Source organism: Astyanax mexicanus, chromosome 23 (assembly GCF_023375975.1).
Source record: "Astyanax mexicanus isolate ESR-SI-001 chromosome 23, AstMex3_surface, whole genome shotgun sequence".
Taxonomy (NCBI): domain Eukaryota; kingdom Metazoa; phylum Chordata; class Actinopteri; order Characiformes; family Acestrorhamphidae; genus Astyanax; species Astyanax mexicanus.
This window is the reverse complement of record NC_064430.1, coordinates 31,768,823-31,790,725: the sequence shown is the minus strand read 5'-3', so window position 1 is coordinate 31,790,725 and position 21,903 is coordinate 31,768,823. Positions and strand designations below refer to the sequence as shown.

At 39.5% G+C, this 21,903-nt stretch overlaps 1 protein-coding gene across 4 annotated transcripts in view; it reads left to right on the top strand.

The window, feature by feature from the left end:
- The window catches only part of cgnl1 (cingulin-like 1), an 81,690-nt gene that overhangs the window by 55,453 nt on the left and 4,334 nt on the right, over positions 1-21,903 (top strand). For all 4 annotated transcript variants that reach the window (XM_049471065.1, XM_049471066.1, XM_049471067.1 and 1 more), the window contains exons 12-18: positions 562-732; positions 10,149-10,307; positions 11,265-11,354; positions 17,809-17,892; positions 18,324-18,448; positions 19,979-20,087; positions 20,961-21,124. In XM_049471065.1, the coding sequence (XP_049327022.1) occupies positions 562-732; positions 10,149-10,307; positions 11,265-11,354; positions 17,809-17,892; positions 18,324-18,448; positions 19,979-20,087; positions 20,961-21,124 (902 nt within the window). The remainder of the gene's footprint in view (positions 1-561; positions 733-10,148; positions 10,308-11,264; positions 11,355-17,808; positions 17,893-18,323; positions 18,449-19,978; positions 20,088-20,960; positions 21,125-21,903) is intronic.

Genomic DNA, 21,903 nt, shown 5'->3' with positions numbered 1-21,903 from the left:
TGTTCTAGACCTTCTGTTGGTGCTTTCAATTTAATCATCAGCCTCTTGCTACTACCCAGACCTTATGAATGTTCAGGTACAAGCCTCTCACTGCTTCAGGGATCTTCTATTGGCCTTCTATGGCCTCACACCACTTCCATTAATGCTTGAAGTTTATGTACCACCTATTTGCCACTCACTGTGGTGGTCTACAGTGTTTGTTTGTTGGGATACAGTGGCTTTCGCCACTCTTCACAGCAGTGGGAGACTAAACTATCTGCTTCTCACCACGTCTTGCACCTCTTGTTGGCAGTTTGATAAAATCTCAAATAATCAAGCTAGTTCTAAAGTTCTGAAGTAATTTAACAAAGCAAGAAACAGGCCGTATGAATGTTAGAGGCCTTGTCCTTTATTCCAGACAGATCCAGCTAAACCCCAGTAGGCACAACTGTTAGTGATTATGGAAGCTGAATGTGTTCTGTGTGCTCTCACTACAGTAGTCCTTTGTACATGGACACACACTGTGTTTTGCGGTTATTAACCTATGTCTGTGTGTGTGTGTGTGTGTGTGTGTGTGTTTAGATGAGTGACATTGTGGAGGCGTCCCAGAGCTCCACGCAGGAGCTGCAGGAGCAGATTGACGCGTATAAGGAGAAGAACAGGCGGGAGCTGGCCGAGCTCCAGAAGCAGCTGAGAGACGGAGGAGTGGAGCTGGAGAAATCTCGTCTCAACGCCAAGTCCCTGCAGGAGGAGGTGGGTGGGGCAGTGTTTAGCAACAACGACTAAACAATCACTCTACGCTGCCCAGTTTATCCTATAAACAAACGCAGTGCCCAGAACTCTGGAAATGTCCTAGTTCTGCCTCATTCCAGATCTCCTCAGATACCTGTGAGACGATGTTTATACACTGTAAAAACCTACCTGCTTTTTTATCATAGTTTACTGAAGCCTCAGTGACAGACTGATATATGAACAGCTGTGGACAGAGCAGATTCCAGTTTGTTTATGTCTGAGATTATCATATCATCAGGCATCCCTGATGAAAACCTTGCTTGTTTGCCAAAGAATGCATTTCCTGAGGATTTTATAGTAAGTTTGGTGTATAAAAAACAGTTAGTATGTGGCTTTGGCTGTGGCAAAAATGCTCACATGTTGTGCAACACGATTATTTACCACCCTGTTATTTTCTCTCAGAATGAAAAACAATTTTCTCTTTCTGTTTACAGAGGGCTTGTGGGAGAAAAATCCCCCGAAAATTTAAGATGTCCTCTGATTGGCCAGTGTATGGGGCTAGCAATGACTCACAGAACCCACATATCACTGTAACAAAACACTGAAATTATTACTGAGTCTTAACAGATAATGCCTCTGTTCTGTATTGAGTTGTTCTCTCTCAGTGTGGTGTGCGGTTATCAAGCTAAAGGTTAGCTTTTAGCATAGCCCACAATTCCTCCCTATAGTTTGGCTTCATGGGGCCCTATTTTTGAAATTAGGGCGTGTCGGTGTGTCTTTGGTATCATGAGGGCGCAAAAAATACGCCTTGTGTGGCTCGAAACAAGCAAAAGGCATGTACTAATTCTCCTTATTAATCATGGGTGTTTTGGACGTAATGTGAAATAAAGCAATCAGTGTCACTTGATATTTCCTTTAAGATGCAGGTGAGCTCTGACTCTGACTTTGGCGCATTCCTATCTTAACAGCTCAACACTTTTGTGCATCTCAGAAGATGATACTGACCTGCACGTTCACACTGTGAAGATACACCAGCAGTTAATTTAAAGAAACAGCAATGTAATTTTATTCTTTATTCTGTTTATTGTTGAGGTTAAAGTTGTGTCTGCAGCGGTCCGTGTGTGTGTTTTATGAGAGGGATGTACGCAGGATAAGGGCGAGCAGTGCACACCGATAACAACCGATATTCTTCAAATTTAACCTGTTCATTTGGCACCTCATAAAGCAATAATGAAGCAGTAACTTTCATACCTGTCAAGTCTCTCGTTTTGGCCGGGAAACTACCGTATTTTACTCCTCTTTCCTGCTGTCCTCCCGTAATAGTATTTTCCCGTAAATTTCCCGTATTATATTAGAATAAAAAAAAAAAAAAAAAAAAACATTATTTTTGAAGCGACAGGGCACTGGCCGCTGTGTGTCTCTTAACCAATCGTGGTGCCGGTTCAAAGAGAAGGTCTCGCCTTTCAGGAGCTCAGTTTAGTGTGGGAAAGCCCCGCCCCTCCCCTTGGTGTGAGTTCAGGCAGATAGTCGGAGCAGCTGACGTTAAAACATCTGGATGTACAGCGATTTTTCTAAAAGAAAGGTAACAGAGCTAACCATGTAAACTGAGATTGTTTCTGATAGCTAGTTATAAAGACTCTTCTCTGAATCAAAACATAAATTAAACCCACTTTGTGTTTAATAAAATACAGCTTGTGACTCAGTTAGCTTAACTTTAGAATTAGCTAGATATGGTCAGGGTTTGAGACAAAATACGTATATATATAATGCCCTGCCCTGATGTGCCTGATCAGCCAATAACTATCATTTCCAAACTCTATTTTATTAGTTCAGGGCTAGTTTTAGGGTTTGTTAGAATGTGTTCAAATCTAAAGAAATGTGGTGTAATTTATTATTTAGAAGGGGTAGATGGTTGAGCTGGAGAGAGAGAAAATGTGGAGAGGCTGAAATTAACTGAACTGATCAGGAGTGGACTGATCGATAGAAAGAAGTATTAATGAAAGATTATTAATTGTGTAGTCCCTTGGGACTAATATTTACTTATGGATTATATCTGGTCCATGTCCTTTTTGTAAATTTGTGCACATTTCAATTTTAATTTCAGTTTTAAATCTATTAAATATATATATATATATCATATAAGAGAGTGCATTCATGTAAGTATCTAGAAAAGGGTTTTTAATTTGGCTGTATTAAAAGAATTACATATGTAGGAATGTCCACAACATTTCAGTGTCAACAAAGGCAGACTATCAGATTTTGATAGTCTAATTGTATTGTTATTTTTAGTATATTTCAGTAAACCTGTCTTAAAATGTAAGGGATACTGAACCTCGGTTGGGATGTTGGGGCGGCGGAAAAATTCCCTTATTTTTAAGTCCAAAACTTGACAGGTATGAACTTAGTAAGTGTAATTGTGGGGGAGAGTAAGGGAGTTTAGAGTGCCTGTGTTCCAATAAAAATATCCATATTTGGCCTCAAATATTGATAATGTATTGCAAGTAAAAACAATACGATATAACACAATATCGATTTACTGTCAAATCCTTATTCTTTGGCCTTCATTTATTTCAGGGTGGCTAAATGGGTGCCTATGATCTGTCCCTGTCGTTTATAATTAGTTTGGGAAAACCTAATATACATCACAGCAGGACTGAAGTACAACCCAGCGTATAGAAACTGCTCCACATTCCAGGCCGGAGGAGTTCACTGGTGTAGATTTTGAATATAAACAGTGTGATGCAGCTCATAGTTTGCATAACTTTCATTTCTGTACCTTCCTGCTCTCGCGCTCCACGTTCAGAACAATAGCAGTGTAGTTAAACGAATGCAGTTTATTATCTGAGCTTTGTCTCTTGAAGGAGGGTGGGTTCTTCTCACCCTTTCAGTTTATACGCTCAACAAACCCTGTGACCCCTGACCTCTGCTGATGAGATGCAGTTAGGCTCCCTGAGCCTGTCACCACTGTGGCATGTAGGGAATGTTATTGTTTGATATGGGAATTGTAGGAGTCATTTGAAGGAGTGTGTATGTGTGTGTATATGTGTGTATGTGTGTATGTATGTATGTGTGTGTGTGTGTGTGTGTGTGTGTTTGTGTGTGTGGTACATGTAGGTCAATAGAGCCCAGCCCCCAGTCTCTTTAGGACTGAAGTGGATGCAGAACTGTGCCTGCTTTACCTACTCAAGTACTGCTTATATATGGGCCTCTACTCTCCACTACCTATTGATATGTAGAATCGTCCAATAGGCATCTACACTATGTGTTCAAATGTTCATGGACTCCTTTTTTAATGAATGCATTCAGACAGTTTAGTTGCACTCATTGCTGACACAATATCTAGTCTTGTTTCTGAACTATTGACAATAGAATAGGACTCTTTGGAGCAAATAAATAAACTTGAACCTGTTGCCACCCTTGCATTGATGATGATGTAAAGTCTGACCGCTGCACAAACTCTTCCTCAGCACATACAGTATACAGAAGGGGAATTTAGAACCAGTAAGCATTTTTCACATACCACTAGAGGCACTGCGGAGAAGTACACAGTGTAGAACAGCGCCGCCAAAGAAGCACACACAGCTCGCTAGATAATGCTAGCCAGTTAGCATATCAAGCTAACACCCTGCAGTGACTGGAGTGAGAGGAATGGAATTGAGCAATTGATCCACAGCTCTGACAAATGTTCCTCTTGTCCCCCAGACGAGCCAATCGGTCCTGAGTGCGGAATCATTTATTCAGCACAAGTAATAAAACTCCCTAAAACACTGGATATGAGGAATTAATCCAGTGGGATATGGGACAGAGTAAACCCAAAAATAATCCAGGCCTTATTTAAAGCTGTGGTGCTTTATATTATGTTTATCTCTAACACTAGAGTAACACACAAATCTACTGTATATAAAAGCCCAGTCATCCAAAAAGAAATAAGATAAAATAAAAATACTATGATATACTTTAAAACGATACAATCTTCAAAAATACTGTGATGTACATTTTTAGTTATACTAGCCAGCACTATGTTGAGGTCTGGACTCTGTGGTGAACAATCCATGTGTGAAAATGATGATCTCATGCTCCCTGAATCACTCTTTCACAATTCCAGCACCATGAATCCTGATATTGTTATCTTGGAATATGCTCGTGCCATCAGGGAAGAAAAAAATCAATTTATGGAATAGTCTGGTCTTTATTCAGTATATTCAGGTAGTCAGCTGACCTCATTCTTTCAGCACATACTGTTGCTGAACCTAAACCTGCAGACCAACTGCAGCAACTCTAGATCATTTTAGGTGGAGGTGGAGACTTTTTTTTTTGACCAGGCAGTGTACTAAACACTGCTTTTGTTATTCTTTCTCCTTGTAGCATTTTGTTTAAGATATTTGTTTAAAATGTTTTAAGCAGATAAAATACACTTTGTCTGTTTCATGCTGGCCTGCACACACATGTGTGCCCTAATTCATATGATATAGAAGGAATATTATTAAGGAAAAAAATTCAAACCTACATGGCCCTGTGTAAAAGTGATTGCCCCCTTGTTAAAACATACCGTCACTGTGGTTTCTGACACCTGAGTACACTGTCTCCAGCCACACCCAGGCCTGATTATTGCCACACCTGTTTTCAGTCAAGACATCACTTAAATAGGTCCTGCCTAACAAAGTGAAGTCCAACAAAAGATCCTTAAAAGCTGCACATCATGCCGAGATCCAAATAAATTCAGGAACAATTGAGAAAGAAGGTAATTGAGATTCCAAAGCTTTGGGAATCCAGCGAATCACAGTGAGAGCCATTGTCCACAAATGACGAAAACATGGAACAGTGGTGAACCTTGCCAGGAGTGGCCGGCCCCCCAAAATTACTGCAAGAGAGCAGGGACGATTCATCCAAGAGGTCACAAAAGAACCCACAACAACATCCAAAGAACTGCAGGCCTCACTTGCCTCAGTTAAGGTCAGTGTTCATGCCTCCAGCATCAGAAAGAGACTGGGCAAAAATGGCCGACATGGTAGAGTTCCTAGACGAAAACCACTGCTGAGCAAAAACAACATTAAAGCTTGTCTCAACTTTTCCAGAACACACCTTGATGATCCCCAAGACTTTTGGGAAAACATTCTGTGGACCGATGAGACAAAAGTTGAACTCTTTGGAAGGTATGTGTCTCAGTACATCTGGTGTTCCAGTACACTGCATTCCAGAAAGACGTTATACCAACAGTAAAACATGGTGGCGGTAGTGTTATGATGGTCTGGGGCTGTTTTGCTGCGTCAGGGCCTGGAAGACTTGCTGTGATAAATGGAACTATGAATTCTGCTGTCTACCAAAAGATCCTGAAGGAGAATCTCCGAACATCTGTTCGAGACCTCAAGCTGAAACGAACTTGGGTTCTGCAGCAGGACAATGATACAAAACACACCAGCAAGTCCTTCACCTCTAAATGGATGAAGAAAAACAAAATGAAAACTTTAGAGTGGCCTAGTCAAAGTCCTGACCTGAATCTGATTGAGATGCCGTGGTGTGATCATAAAAAGGCCGTTCAGCTCGAAAATCATCCAATGTGGCTGATTTACAACAATTCTGCAAAGATGAGTGACGAAAAAAAATCCTCCACAAGCTGTAAAAGACTCATTGCAGGTTATCGTAAACGCTTGGTTGCAGTTGTTGCTACTAAGGGCGGCCCGACCAGCTATTAGGTTTAGGGGGCAATCACTTTAATACAAGAGGGTCATGTAGGTTTGGATCTTTTTCTCCCTTAATAATAAACACCTTCATTTAAAAATAGCATTTTGTGTTTACCTGTGTTGTCTTTGACTAATATTAAAATTATTTTGATGTTCCGAAACATTTAAGTGTGACAAACATGCAAAGAAATCAGGAAGTGGGCTAACACTTTTTCACACCACTGTATGTAATAACTGGTAAGGCAGTCCCGGTAGAAGCATTTAGGAACTGTCAGTGCATTTCTAAGAATATTACAGGGCTGCATGCAATCACTAAACATCTGAGTCAACCCAACTGTGCATCTACTAATTAGACAAGGTGTCTAGACATTTTTAAAAAGTGTAGTGTGTGTGTGTCTGAGGTAACTGTGTGAGATATGACAGACAGTCTGTTGGGAGGAGAGAGAGAACAATAGAGAGAAGGACAGATATAAAAGAAGACGTAATGTTCTGGCCGTTCCCAGCACAGCTGTGTGTGTAGGAAGGAGAGGATGTGTGTCAGTGATGAAGGGAATTCCGGGTGGATGGAGGGTCAGCAGCCCTCTAACACACACACACACACACACACACACACACACACACACACACACACACACACACACACACAGGTTTAGTTAAATGCTTAATCAGGACTTAAGGGCACAAATTCTCTATATGTCCCAAAGGTTGTCCCCCTGCTTTCTAATAAATGCATTCAGTTAATTTAAGCTGCACACAATGTTGATACAGATGGCTTGTCTACTGCCTGTAGATGAGAAGAATTGCCAATAGAATAGAACTCTCTGGAGCACATAAACATAAACATAATATGACATTTTGTGCAAAAGTGAAACTGTGTGTCTTTTGTATGGATTTTATATATACTTCTGTATGCTCTGGCTATGTATATACAAACATCTATACTACACAGCTTTTTAAGGGGAGTTTTTTTAATTAAAAGGAAAATATACAGTTTGACTAGGCTCAATCCCTGTCTGAGACCCTATATTATAAAGATATTTTTAAGCCTAATCAAATCAAATTTATTTGTATAGCACTTTTTACAACTTGTGTTGGCACAAAGCAGCTTTACAGAAACATGATTACAGGACAAAGAGTCAGACAAAAGACAGGAAAAACACAGAAAATACAGAATACAGAACCCCCAGTGAAAAACTCCCTCAGAGCTGCAGGAGGAGGAAGGAACCTTGGGAGGACCAAGACTCACATTTAAGGGGGGACCATCCTACCACTGGTCAAACGGCTTTTAAATTAATTTTAAAAAGTCTTTATTACATCCACATAGGTTTTATATATTCAGGTGTATAGCAGCTCCACTAATGGCTTGTAGAGTAAGATGGATGATGAGCAGCTGATCTGTGGTGGTGGATGGAGAAGAGCTGATTTTCAGAAACTTCCAGTCTGGCCAGACAGAGGACATGAGAGCCTGAGGGTCCAACATCCATCGGTATCGGGTCAGACAGGTGGGCAGTCAGTAACTCGGAGGAAGGCAGAGAGATGGAATTAGTTTTGACTGGATTTATGTAAAACAAAGAATATAAAACAGTATCAGAGTGTGGCTAATGACTCAGAACTGAATAAAACAGCCTAACTAAAGGGAGAGAGCCAGAAGGTAACATAGACACGGAGGCTCCCTGAAGCATCCACCCACTCCACCGTCCACAAACCTGAGTGACCGTGTGCAGTGGGAGAACAGCAGCACCAGCATCTCAGTTTACCACAATTCCCTCTGTCCATGAACCCCTGAATCTGCAGCCTTATCTAAATGGAAAACCATTAATTACCAAAAGCTAAACTAAACAAGTAAGTTTTCAGTCTAGACTTAAAGATTGAGACTAAAAGATTGAGCCTAAGGAGCTAAAAGGGTTTTAAAAAGTGCTTTGCATGAAAAAGCGTCAGGTACAGTCAGGTACAGTCAGGGACACACTATTGATGTTGAGGATTGGTACCGGTTTGCTCTTATGAAAATGTATGAAAACAAACATTCACACATTTCTCAGATGTTCCTACAGCTGCTTCCTGAGTCTGATATGATCCGTGCCTGAACTCCCTGAACACACACCCTGCACACACTGTTGCGCCACAGCACACATTCTCTCATAACTGTGTTACTTATCTATTTACCATGTGCTGCTGCTGCTGTAATCACACATGCAGGAAGACACCTGTTCATGACACAAAAACACGCGCACACACACACACAACCAACCAACCGTGCGCACACACTTTCTTTAGAGCCACTTTACCTTCCAGGCCTTTGTTTATGGAGGTGTTTTACTCCTCAGTCAGGCGCTTTTGGCAAACACAGCAGCATCTTGTGGCAGGTTGTGTAACTGCAGAGATTCAGTTGAAAAGGCGGAATGCAGAGAACAGCATGTACAGATTTATAACCAGTATTGTTACACCCAGAAAAGAAAATATATTAGTTGCTTGGTGGGCGGTGGCTCCCAGCTTTAATTGAAAGAATTTTTCTCTTGTAGACATTCCAAAAGAACCATTTGAGTTATTGTGGGCGTAAATCTCTTGATTTAATTGCAGTAAAACATCATGAAATCATCATCACATTTGGAAGTGATCCAGTTTCTTTAGGTTTAGAATTTGTTTAAAAAACATTGAAAATACGAATATGGTGGGTTTCACAGATAAACCAATGTGGTGTATTGATTTACTCCGACCCCAGTTTATTTTATATCATAGTCTCACACTAGCTGAATTTGAATAAGGAGAAAACAGGTAGAATATCCATATTGTTGTGGAATGAACTGGGGTGGGGTGCTGATTGGTACTAGTATTCATAGATGTTGATAGACAAGCAATTCAGCTGTATCTAGCTCAGTACAGGAACTTCTAGATCCATACAAAAACCTCTAGCTCAATGCAAAAGCAATTTAAACAGTGGATCTAGCATTCTAGGTCAAAGCAGACACGTTCAGGTCAATACAGAAACTTCTAATTCAATAAAAAACTATTAGCTTAATACAAAAATGTCAAGTTCATTACAGGAACTTCTAGCTGAACACAGAAACTTCTAGCTCAATAGAGAAACTTTTAGCTCAACAGAAAAAGAGCCCAAACTTAAGGTATTGCCTTCTAGCTGTATAAACAGGGGGTCTGGCATTCTAGGTTAAAAAAGAAGTGTCCTGATCAAACCAAAAACTTCTTTCCCAAAGAAGAAACTAGCTTCTGTTTCTAGATCAAACAGTAGTTGTTTGAACTGGGTCTGACATTTAAAGAAAATAAGAGACCACTTAAAAATGATGAGTTTCTTTGATTTTGCTAAATTGAAACCCTCTAAAATATAATCAGGAGGAAGGTGGATGATCAGAAGCCATCACTTCTTGATTTTTTGCACCAGGAGTAAAGGCATAAAGTTATCCAAAAGCAGTGTGTAAGACTGGTGGAGGAGAACATGATGCCAAGATGCATGAAAACTGTGAATAAAAACCAGGGTTATTTCATCAAATTTTCTGTAAATAAATGCTCTAAATGTCAAATATTTTTATTTGGAATTTGGAAGAAATGTTGTCTGTGGTTTATAGAATAAAACAACAAACATATACCTAAAAATAGCAAAATCAGAGAAACTGATTCAGAAACTGAAGTGGTCTCTTAATTTTTTCCAAAGCTGTGAGTCTGATAACAGCCTCCAGTTCACTTGAAAGTGTTAACAGACTTGATTTTATGATGATATGTGTTTGTGTGTGTTTTTGTGTGCAGCTGGCTCAGCTGGATGAGGACCTGCGGCAGTGTAAGCGTGAGAAGGAAGAGGCGGAACAGAAGGCGAAGGCTCTGGAGCAGAAGGTCTTTGAGCTGCAGGTGGACGTTGACACCAAAGTTCAGAACAGCGACAAATCCCGACAGATCAAACTGATGGAGGTACACACCGACCTAAACTTCTTATTGATTAGATATTTTAAGGAAATGGCAGAGGAATTGCAGGCGTCTATTTAATGCAGCAGATTATAACCGTCTCATGAAAAGCAGGTTCTTGTAAAGCTTTTATTGTGCTGTGTGATGGAACTGAGCCTCTCAAAGCAGATATTGTTCTAGGAAATGTTTTTTTTGTTGGGTACCCACCACTCACTAGGATTCCCCCCATCACTAGTAACGCTCCTAGCAGTTTGAAGGTGAAAACTAGAACAAGTCTCCTCTGATACATGTGAAGCCAGACCCTGCTTCCTTTTTAACTGCCACTGTTTCATTGGGGTACAAGATAACAATAATCAATACTCACCCTATTAATTTGATATTGTGGGGTAAGTCTTTTGGATGCCATATACCAGTGATGCATCACAAGCAAAAATGATAAAATATATCACAATAAAGTTATTTGGTCCCATCCCTTCTGGTGCGATACTGGGCAGTCAGTGTGCTTGAAGTAAAGCACAACAACCCAGCTGCTGATGGCCCGGTTTTGAACCAATGACCCTCATATTGTAGTGACCACACCTTAGACTTCTGGACCACTTGACACCCATATTTACTAATAAATGACCATCTACATAAGGTTTTCCACCAATCTCAAGAACTCCTTTAACTAGAGAATTACCATATTTGTATTTAGGTAGTTTCTTGAGTTGACCTCAAAGTCCTTTACAGTTTGTTTCAGTTTTAGAAGAAGGACTAGAAGAGGCCTTGTGAGAATCAGTATTAGTACATGCTCTTGGCTCATACAGCAGATATCAGAACAAGGACGAAGGCTAGATCAAGACCAAACACTGAGAACAACTTCCACATTTACAAGCAGTTATCTACATTGTAAACCCCTGATGAGTACAGTGATGATTAGTGTGAAATGATAAAGATGATGATGAGTCTGTTGTTGCTCTGCAGGACCGTATCTCTCAGCTGGAGATGGACCTTGATGAGGAGAGGCAGAGTGGGGACCAGCTGATGGAAAGAATTGACCGAGGGAGAGAGCAGGTCAGTGTGTTTCATCACTTTTGGCATTTGAAATATGTCCCATAACTAAACAAAAAACAATAGTGAGCTAAAGCTAAACAAGCTGTGAGTGTGCATATTTAGCTGAGGTATAGCTTAACCAGGGGTGTCCAAACTTTTTTTGTTAGGGGCCAGAAGGAGAAATGTATTTGAAGTCACGGGCCACAGACTCTGTAATAAAACAAATAATGAAATATACCACTTTAAATAATACTTTTTCCTGATTACTTTCATTGACACACCATTTTACTTGACTTACTATCTTTATCTTTGACAGTGTTGTGTAAACTAAGATTTTTCAAATCGATGTTTAATTTCATGTCTCTTAATATTAAACTCCTTAATTACGGCAACTTTTAGACTCATTTGCCGTTTTTCTGTGCTAAAACTGTGCAGCCTCTCCGCTTTTAGACTCTTTGCCCCATTTTCTGCGCTAGAAACGCGTAATCTCTCCGCTTTTAGACTCTTTGGTCCGTTTTTCTGCGCTAGAAATGCGCACTCTCTCCGCTTTTAGACTCTTTGGCCCGTTTTTTCTGCGCTAAAACTTCACTCACTCCGCTTTTAGACTCTTTGGCCCGTTTTTTCTGCGCTAAAACATCACTCTCGTCGCTTTTAGACTCTTTGGCCCGTTTTTCTGAGCTAGAAATGCGCACCCTCTCCGCTTTTAGACTCTTTGGCCCGTTTCTGACACCTAGCGTTCAAACTTTGAATCTCACATTATAAAAACCTGCTTAACAGCGGGCCAAATTTCATTCTATTTCTAAAATACCGTAGTTTGGACACCCCTGGCTTAAGCTGTCCAACAAAAATATCACAGTAATTAAAATAATATTATGAAATAAAATTAAAAAATCTTTAAAAGAGAGCAAGGGCATCATGATGTCTGCCACTCTATTTATCAAATTCCAGTTTTCACGAAAGTTGGTCACCCTGTTATTGTCCACCCTGTTGTACGGATTGCCATAACTAGGTGGACAAAACTGCATAACAGGAAAAAAAAATTGTGTAAATTGTGACCCAATGTCTGTCTCAGCAGTGGCTGCATCTCTAGCTAGCTGAATGCATTCATTAGGGGAGGGGTGGTCACACAGATTAGAGTGTATAGTGTACCTGTGAGTATGAGAACGCTAAAGGCTCCCGGTTGATTGGTGCACTGTGTAGTAGGACGTGGATGAAGGGATTTCTGCATTGTAAGAGGATCTTGTGTAATTGTTCTTTTTGGCTGGCTGCCCCTGCATGTAACTCTGCCTGTCCAATTTTCATGCAGCAATTAAAAGGTCTTTCGAATGCGACGCCTCGGCCAACATTCACAGGCTGCCAGGCTTCTCAGGTTAGCCGAGGGCCTGCGCTCACTTTCCCTTTGTCTTACAGAGACCAGGGGTGACCTGGCATCCAAACTTTAGATAAAGTTTATGTTATGTTAAGTTTACAGTAGTTAAAATACAGTTTACCAGATTGTGGCTGAGTGTTGACAGTAGGGGTGTGCTATATCGTATCGTAAGCAATAATATCACCAACATTTTTGAATATCGTGGACAATATTATACCCTTAAATGTTGTGCCATATCACCCACCCCTAATTATCACATCAGGGTGCTTTTTTTGCTGTTTTTAGCAAAAAAAATAAAACTGTTCTCATTTCCCATTATATATCTACTAGAGAGTGCATTAGAGTGCATTATTAGTATTATGACATTCTGGATCATTGACTTCTGTTACAAATCTGATAAAATTCTTGTATTTTCTTTTTCTTGTATCTCAATTAGGGGTGTGCCTTATTATATATTATGCAATAATAAAATAAAATGTTCATTTTGTTGCAGTAGAGTATTCTAGAAAATTTGTTGTTTGTCATATCGCCAAGACTATCGTTATCACAAAAGTACTACGAAATATTGTGATATTATTTTAGGGCCATATCGCCCACCCCTATGTTGACAAATGTGACATTAATATTAATATTACATTAATATATGCTGTAATTTTTTTTATGGCAATAACAAATTCTCTCAATGGTAAAGCTAATTAGTAAAATTCCTCAGTATACTTTAAATATACAATAACTGCTATACAAACTTATAGACTATATGACTTATGTGTAATCCAAGGATAATAATAATGATAAATAAGCACTCAAATAACAATTCATTTTAAACTATGTCACTTAGAATTTAAAACAAGTATAACAAATATTAACCATTTAACTAATAACTAACTAACAACAAATCTATGTACAGTTTATCATTAGTTTAGTCAAAAAACAATTATAGAATATTCTAATTATAGAATAAAAAGGATCCAGTCATTGAATCATATTGTTAATATTCTTGATTTATTAAATATGACTGTTTTTCGTTTAAATGTATTTGTTTTTGCCAGTAATTTTAATAATTTGTGGTAAGATGGTTTTACACTAGAGATAAAATATTGTGTACAGATTTGAGTATCGGGTAAATAAAGTCTGTATTTTTTTTAAGAGAGTGTGTTGTAAGAGGAAAGCTCCTGTAGAAAGTGGCTGTGCACAGCTCATACCGGTCTCAGGCGAGTCAGGGGCATGTTTACAGTGTAAACTCTGGCCCTGGGTCAGCTGTTTCCCTGCTTTTCCTGCTCACTGTTTTTAAAGAAAATGCTCTTTCCTGTGACATAATCAGGCTGGGAGGTGAGGAGCACACCTGTACAGGTGCTTTTAGACAGGCTGTATCTGGATCAGGGCTGAGCTGATGATGAATAGGTGGGGGGGGGTAGTAGTGTAGGGGTGTCAGGATTTGGGAATAGAGGTAAAGTAACGACACTGTGTTGTTCTGTGAGTTCTGTGGAGACTGGGACACTGCGAGGGGTTACAGCGAAGTACATTATGGGGGCTGGGGTATTGGGGGGGCTGGGGGTATCAGGATGGGCACACCTGCGCCGCATGGCACCAGGTGCAGGGGTGAGCGTCTAAATGAGAGTAATTTTCTCTCTCGCTTTCTCTCTCTGTTTCTCTTTCTTTCTCACTCACTCCCTGATTATTCTCTCGTGTGTGTGTGTGTGTGTGTGTGTGTGTGTGTGTGTGTGTGCACATGTCGTGCTCTGCTGAGTTAGCACCCTGCAGCGCGGGCGAACACACACACCCCATCGCTCACCGCAGCTCCGCACTGTCACTCACTAATTGGCATAAAATATCATCCTCTATTATCAACCTCATACCAGCATACAGCCGTCCTCTCTTCCTCCACCCTCCATCCATCTCTCTCTTTACACAGGGAGAGAGAGAGAGAAAGAGATACAGGACCTCTGTTTTTATTATTTATTCATTTCTGCAACTATTTTATCATATCTTTTTTTATGGCGCAACACTGTAGAAATGAAACTTGGAACTTGAAACTTGAACTCAGAGTAGTCAGTGTAACGCTTATATAGCAGTATAGATTTTCTATATTCTAAAAATAATTAAACACACAGAAATGAATGTCTAAATAGCTGCAGCTCACAGTGAAAATTGTGTCGTTATCCCTCCTTGGTGATATCTACTTCATTAACGCTAATCGTGGAATGGGGAGCAGGGCTGTTAAATTTGGTATTTTATGTTTAATTCTTTCATACTGACCACTGGATATTAGGGGTGTGATGAGACACTACTATCACGAGAACGAGACGAGATTTAAAAATACAATTTTTAAGAAAACGTCAAAAATGAAAAATGGCTGGCAGACTGGTTTCTCTCACACATTGATTCTATAATAAATAGAAAAAAGAATCAGAATAAAAAGTAAAACTTTTCTAGGTCTTATATAGTGCAAACAATAAGTGCATAACCACAACCAGTCATATTAAGCCTATGGTTTGTGGTTTTTTTTCTCCTAAATCTCTTGTAATTTAATTATGCATAACCATAACCAGTCATATTAAGATTATGCTTGAAGTGAAACAGAGACAGAACATGTTTTTTAATACAGTACAGAGCTAAGGGATTAGTACAGCTGCCTATGAAACAGTCACGTGTAGGATTTACTTACAGTATTTTCTGGGGCTGTGAATCTTTGGGACAGTAAGAGCGGAGCTTTTTAAACTGTACCGTGGAGCTTTTTAACTGTGCTGCGAAGCTCACCTACTGTTTTTTTTCTCGTGCCACGAGATCTGGTCACACCCCTACTGGATATTCAACATGGCACCTCATGGCAAAGAACTCTCTCAGGATAAAGATAAACTGATTTCTTCTTAGATCAGGCCTCTCCAGGTTTGACCTAAGAAGCAGAATCCATATGTTCAATGTTGTATCCAAAGCTCCAAGAGCATGGGTTACTGAAGCCATGTCCTGCAGTCTACAGGACCAACATAAACTTGTTTGGCTCAGAAGATGTCCAACATGTGGTGAAACTGGGCTGCATGGCAGTTTGATAACAAAAAACAATGATAACCCACAACACCCCACCAAGAGGAGAACTGCCTGTGACTACATTTTAGAATAATATCTTGGGTATGGAATTACAAATATAGGTAGTTATCTAAGAAGTTAGTGTCTCGATGAATTAATAGGCGTTTAGGTAGTAAGGTATGTAATTATTTCTTGACTAAACTATTGATACTGTAGATAGATTAGTTGGTTAGTTAGTTGATTGGTTGAGTGGTTGGATGTTAGGTTGTTTGATTGGGACATATCTAAGCTGCTTTGCATATAAAGACAAGACTGTATACTCAGCAACATTTTTAAAATCTAGTATTTAGTCCTACATTTCTGATTTAAAAAAATCAATTATCAATTGCAGGATATTTTTGCCAGTAATAACTTTGACTTTCCGGAGTCAGAGGTGTTCTTTATTTGCAGTGGATGGAATTTGTGACTTAATATGAGCAGAATGTTTCTTTTGTCCTTCACACCTCGAGACTCATGTTGTGAGAAATGACGGAGGTTTCAGGACATTCCAGACTGAATTATTCCACATATTGCTCTCAGGTCGAGTTCAGGGAGGTGTGATGCAGAATGCAGACTAACGAGAATCTGAGAGCAGTGCTGTGAAATCACACACAGCACTGAGAACTGAGTAATTCTACACTCACTCACACCTTCTGTCAAACAGAGCTCTGCACGAAACTCAGTCCCTTCTTCTGTTCTTTTCCTCTGATACAGTAGATTTGTGTGATTGAGGTGTGTTGGAGTGTGATGGTGATATGAATGAATGTTGGGGGGAAGGTTTAAATATAATTTATGTTCAGTTCACTTTTACCAACTGCTGTATTTTAAACAGTAAAATCATACAGGAAGTAACTGTTTAACAATGTTCTGCTATAAAACTGTTCATCTTTAATTTTGCTTGCTAAAGGTGATGTGTGTGATGTGCGTGTATGTGATGATTCTGAAGGTGTATGATGCTCACATGAAGATGGTTTGTGTGTGTGTGTATTAATGATTGTGAAGGTGTGTAATGTTCATAGGAAGATGATGTGTGTGTAATGATGGTTGTGAAGGTCTTTGATGCTCATAAGATGTGTGTGATGATGGTTCTGATGATGTGCGATGCTGATATGAAGATGATGTTTGTGTGATGATTCTGATGGTATATGATGCTCATATAAAGGTGATGTGTGTGTGATGATGATTTTGATGATGTGCGATGCTGATATGAAGATGGTGTGTTTGTGTGTGTGATTATGGGAGTGATGCTTAAATGAAGATGGTGTGTGTGATGGTTCTGATGGTGTATGATGCTCATATAAAGGTGATGTGTGTGTGATGATGATTTTGATGATGTGCGATGCTGATATGAAGATGGTGTGTTTGTGTGTGTGATTATGGGTGTGATGGTGTGTGATGCTTAAATGAAGATGGTGTGTGTGATGGTTCTGATGGTGTATGATGCTCATATAAAGGTGATGTGTGTGTGATGATGGTTCTGATGATGTGCGATGCTGATATAAAGATGGTGTGTTTGTGTGTGTGATTATGGGTGTGATGCTTAAATGAAGATGGTGTGTGTGATGGTTCTGATGGTGTATGATGCTCATATAAAGGTGATGTGTGTGTGATGATGATTTTGATGATGTGCGATGCTGATATGAAGATGGTGTGTTTGTGTGTGTGATTATGGGTGTGATGGTGTGTGATGCTTAAATGAAGATGGTGTGTGTGATGGTTCTGATGGTGTATGATGCTCATATAAAGGTGATGTGTGTGTGATGATGGTTCTGATGATGTGCGATGCTGATATAAAGATGGTGTGTTTGTGTGTGTGTGTTTGTGTGATTATGGGTGTGATGGTGTGTGGTGCTTATATGAAGATGATGTGTGTGATGGTTGCTCTGATGCTCATATGAAGATGATTTATGTGTAATGATGATTGTAAAGGTGTCTGATGCTCATATGAAGATAATGTGTGTGATGATGGTTGTGAAGGTGTGTGATGCTGATATAAAGATGTGTGTGTGTGTGTGTGATGATGGTTGTGATGGTGTGTAACAGGTGGATCAGCTGAGGAATGAGCTTCTGCAGGAAAGGGCAAACAAGCAGGACCTGGAATGTGACAAGACTGCTCTGGAAAGACAGGTAAATGATAAAATCACATCATCTAATCACACTGTATCCATCGTACCAATAAATGAACATTTCTGACGCATGTGAACATGAAACTATTGGCACCATGCCTAAAATAAGGTGTGGTTATAGGATATAAAGACCTATAGGGGATGATTTGAGGTGGGGTGGGGCTCATCCATCATCCTAACTGTAATAACAATGCTCTTATAACTGAATAACATCAAGATGAGATGAGAGTGTATCCATATTTATACACATTTCAATAAAACATATAAATCTACCTTTTGAATGTTTGAGCAGTGGCGACGCCATGTTTACATTGCTACAGAAATGTGAATTCGTTCATACTCGGCCTGTGGGTCAGTGTTAAACAGAGGAGCAGCTGTTGCTACAACAGTGGACTTCCTGTGATTTGTTATTGTTTTGCTGTTTATTTTTAGAATAAAGATCTGAAAAGTAGAGTAGCTCATCTGGAGAGTTCTCAGAAGTCCAGTAAGGAGGGGCTGGTGGCCCAGCTGGAGAGCAGGATCCAGGAGCTGGAGGAACGACTGGAAGGAGAAGAGAGGTTAGAAACTCACAACTGCATTATTTATATCTTTTATTCTGTCTTCATCCTTCATCCATGCATTACTCAGCATACAGTCATATGAAAACGTTTGGGCACCTCTATTAATCTTAATCATTTTTAGTTGTAAATATTTGGGTGTTTCAGCCATTTCAGTTTGATATATCTAATAACTGATGGACACAGTAATATTTCAGGATTGAAATGAGGTTTATTGTACTAACAGAAAATGTACAATATGCATTAAACCAAAATTTGACCGGTGCAAAAGTATGGGCACCCTTATCATTTTATTGATTTGAATACTCCTAACTACTTTTTACTGACTTACTGAAGCACAACATTGGTTTGGTAACCTCATTGAGCTTTGAACTTCATAGCCAGGTGTATCCAATCATGAGAAAAGGTATTTAAGGTGGCCAATTGCAAGTTGTTCTCCTATTTGAATCTCCTCTGAAGAGTGGCATCATGGACTCATCAAAACAACTCTCAAATGATCTAAAAACAAAGATTGTTCAACATAGTTCAGGGGAAGGATAGAAAAAGTTGTCTCAGAGATTTAACCTGTCAGTTTCCACTGTGAGGAACATAGTAAGGAAATGGAAGAGCACAGGGACAGTTCTTGTTAAGCCCAGAAGTGGCAGGCCAAGAAAAATATCAGAAAGGCAGAGAAGAAGAATGGTGAGAACAGTCAAGGACAATCCACAGACCACCTCCAAAGAGCTGCAGCATCATCTTGCTGCAGATGGTGTCACTGTGCATCGGTCAAGAATACAGCGCACTTTGCACAAGGAGAAGCTGTATGGGAGAGTGATGCGAAAGAAGCCATTTCTGCAAGCATGCCACAAACAGAGTCTCCTGAGGTGTGCAAAAGCACATTTAGAACTAAAAATGATTACGATTAATAGGGGTGCCCAAACTTTTTCATATGACTGTATTTTAATATGATTACTGTCTTTTTAATACGGATAGATAATCACTTTCACACAAAACCCTTGCTGGTGTGCCTCTGAGAGTTGTTCTTCATATTGTATCATTTTTTTATGATAGATGGACTAATAGAAATGCCCCCAAAAAATGTAATAATATATAAAATTGGAATAAAGTCTTTAAATTGTTTTTTTTAAAGAATCTAAATTCAGTCAAATATTAACACCATAACAACCACCTGATGTGGGATATACCATTTCAGTCACCTAGCAACAACTTAGCAACACCATAGCAACCACCTAGTAATGCTATGCCAACCACTTATAGTTATCATGCAGCAATGCCATAGTAACTGCCTGAAATGAGATACCAATTCCACCATATAGTAACCACCTAAATACTACAGCAACCAGCTGGGATATTATCGAAAATTAGTGAAGCAACCATAGCAACCAAGTTTATTCAATAGCAATATACCAACTATGTGGCTCCAGTTTGTATGTAAAGGCTCTGTTGTTTTGCATCCTTTTTCACAAATGTATAATAAGGATTATATATGAATTAAAGACCATAAATATGAAATATAAATATGTTTTACAGAGACAGAGCCAACCTGCAGCTGGTGAACCGGAGGCTGGAACGTAAGGTGAAGGAGATGGTGATGCAGATGGATGAAGAGCATCACTCTCTGCAGGATCAGAAAGACCAGGTGAAAACATGATTACTACATCACTGTAGTTCTACTGAGGAACAGGACAGAACAGTGTTTTCTTAGGTGCTTCTGATAATGTGTCACTCAAGAAACTTCACTTTTTGACCTGAGGTGAATCTGCCAGTTGTTCTTAATAATCTTTCCATAATTTTATGATTAAAGGAAGAAAAAAGGCGCACTATCAATGAATATCTATTTTCTGGTCTTATTTTCATACGTAAGGCGCACCACATTATAAGAATTTTAGGAGACATTATAAGAAACTTCTAATTCAGCAGGTCTCACCGCTGGGTGGTGGTGGAGGGGGATAGATAAGTTAAGCTAAGTTAAGTAAAATTAAGCTAAGTAAAATAAACTGTAATAAAAAAGACTTTCTTTTAAAGTCATACGAGCACTGGATGTTAATTTAGACAGACTTCTATCCTGAAAACTGTTTATTTGAGTGAGTAAAGAGCTTCTGTTGATTTACAGTAAGCTAAGATTCCCAAATTGCTCCAGCACTAAGAACTAAACTGATAAAGAATAAGCTACAGAAGAAATAATCTTTTATTAACCCTATAGCAGGTGAATTGGCAGCATTACAGCTGCACAGAGAACAGAACGGAAATGTACAAACAATACACAGAATCTATATATACAACAAAAAAAAAACCACACAGAAATATAAAAATACTTGACAAATATGTAAATATGTGTTGTGGTGATCAGTGATATTTTGCGTAGGTAAATAAATATAAAAAGTAAGTAAGGAGTGATATTGCACATAGTGATGTTAAACTGTTTTTAATTATGTAGAGTAGAGCGCAGTAATACATACACAGTTTTATTACACATAGTTAATCGTGTGTGTGTGTATGTGTGTGTGTGTAGCTGAACCTGCGTCTGAAAGCTCTGAAGAGGCAGATGGATGAGGCGGAGGAGGAGATTGATCGGCTGGAGCACGGGAAGAAGAAGCTGCAGAGAGATCTGGAGGAGCAGCAGGAGGTGAACGAGCAGCTCCAGAACCAGCTGAAAGCTCTGCGCAGTGAGATGAGGTGAGAACCTGATCCAATTGAATTGATTTGTGTTGGGACAGTGCCTAGTTCCTAAATAATAAAGTAACTGCCTAGCAATGTATAGTAACCACCTGGGATACCATTGTAACCACCTAGTATTTTACATAATAATAACTAAGCCACAACCACAGATTAAGACCTAAAGACACCATATCAGCAACCGCTTAGCAACACCACAGGAACTACCTGACCTGGAACACCATAGCAACCACCTACTAACCAATTAGGAACAACATACAAAAAATCTGGGATACAATAACAACCACCGTGCAACAACTAAACAACACTATAGCATCCACCTGACCTGGAACACCATAGCAACCACCTACTAACCAATAAGGAACAACATACAAGATATCTGGGATACAATAATAACCACTGTGCAACAACTAAACAACAGTATAGCATTCACCTGACCTGGAACACCATAGCAACTACCTAGTGATCGTATCATACCATACACCAAAGCAACTATCTGGGATACTGCCACAGTATCTGGGATACTACCACTCTCTGTGGTAACTGCCCTCCTTGATATAACAAAGCAACAACCAAGTAACCATTTAGCAATACCTTAGCAACCAGCTAGCTGTTTAATAGCAACCACCACCTACCTGTGAAAAATGTGTGAAAATGTGAAAAACATTTGTAACACTAATTATATGTATACGAAACCACACTGCTGACCACATAGCAACACCCTCGTGACTGTGTGTAAGTGGGAACCAGCTGCACACCCTTACAGTGTGCTTTCTGCA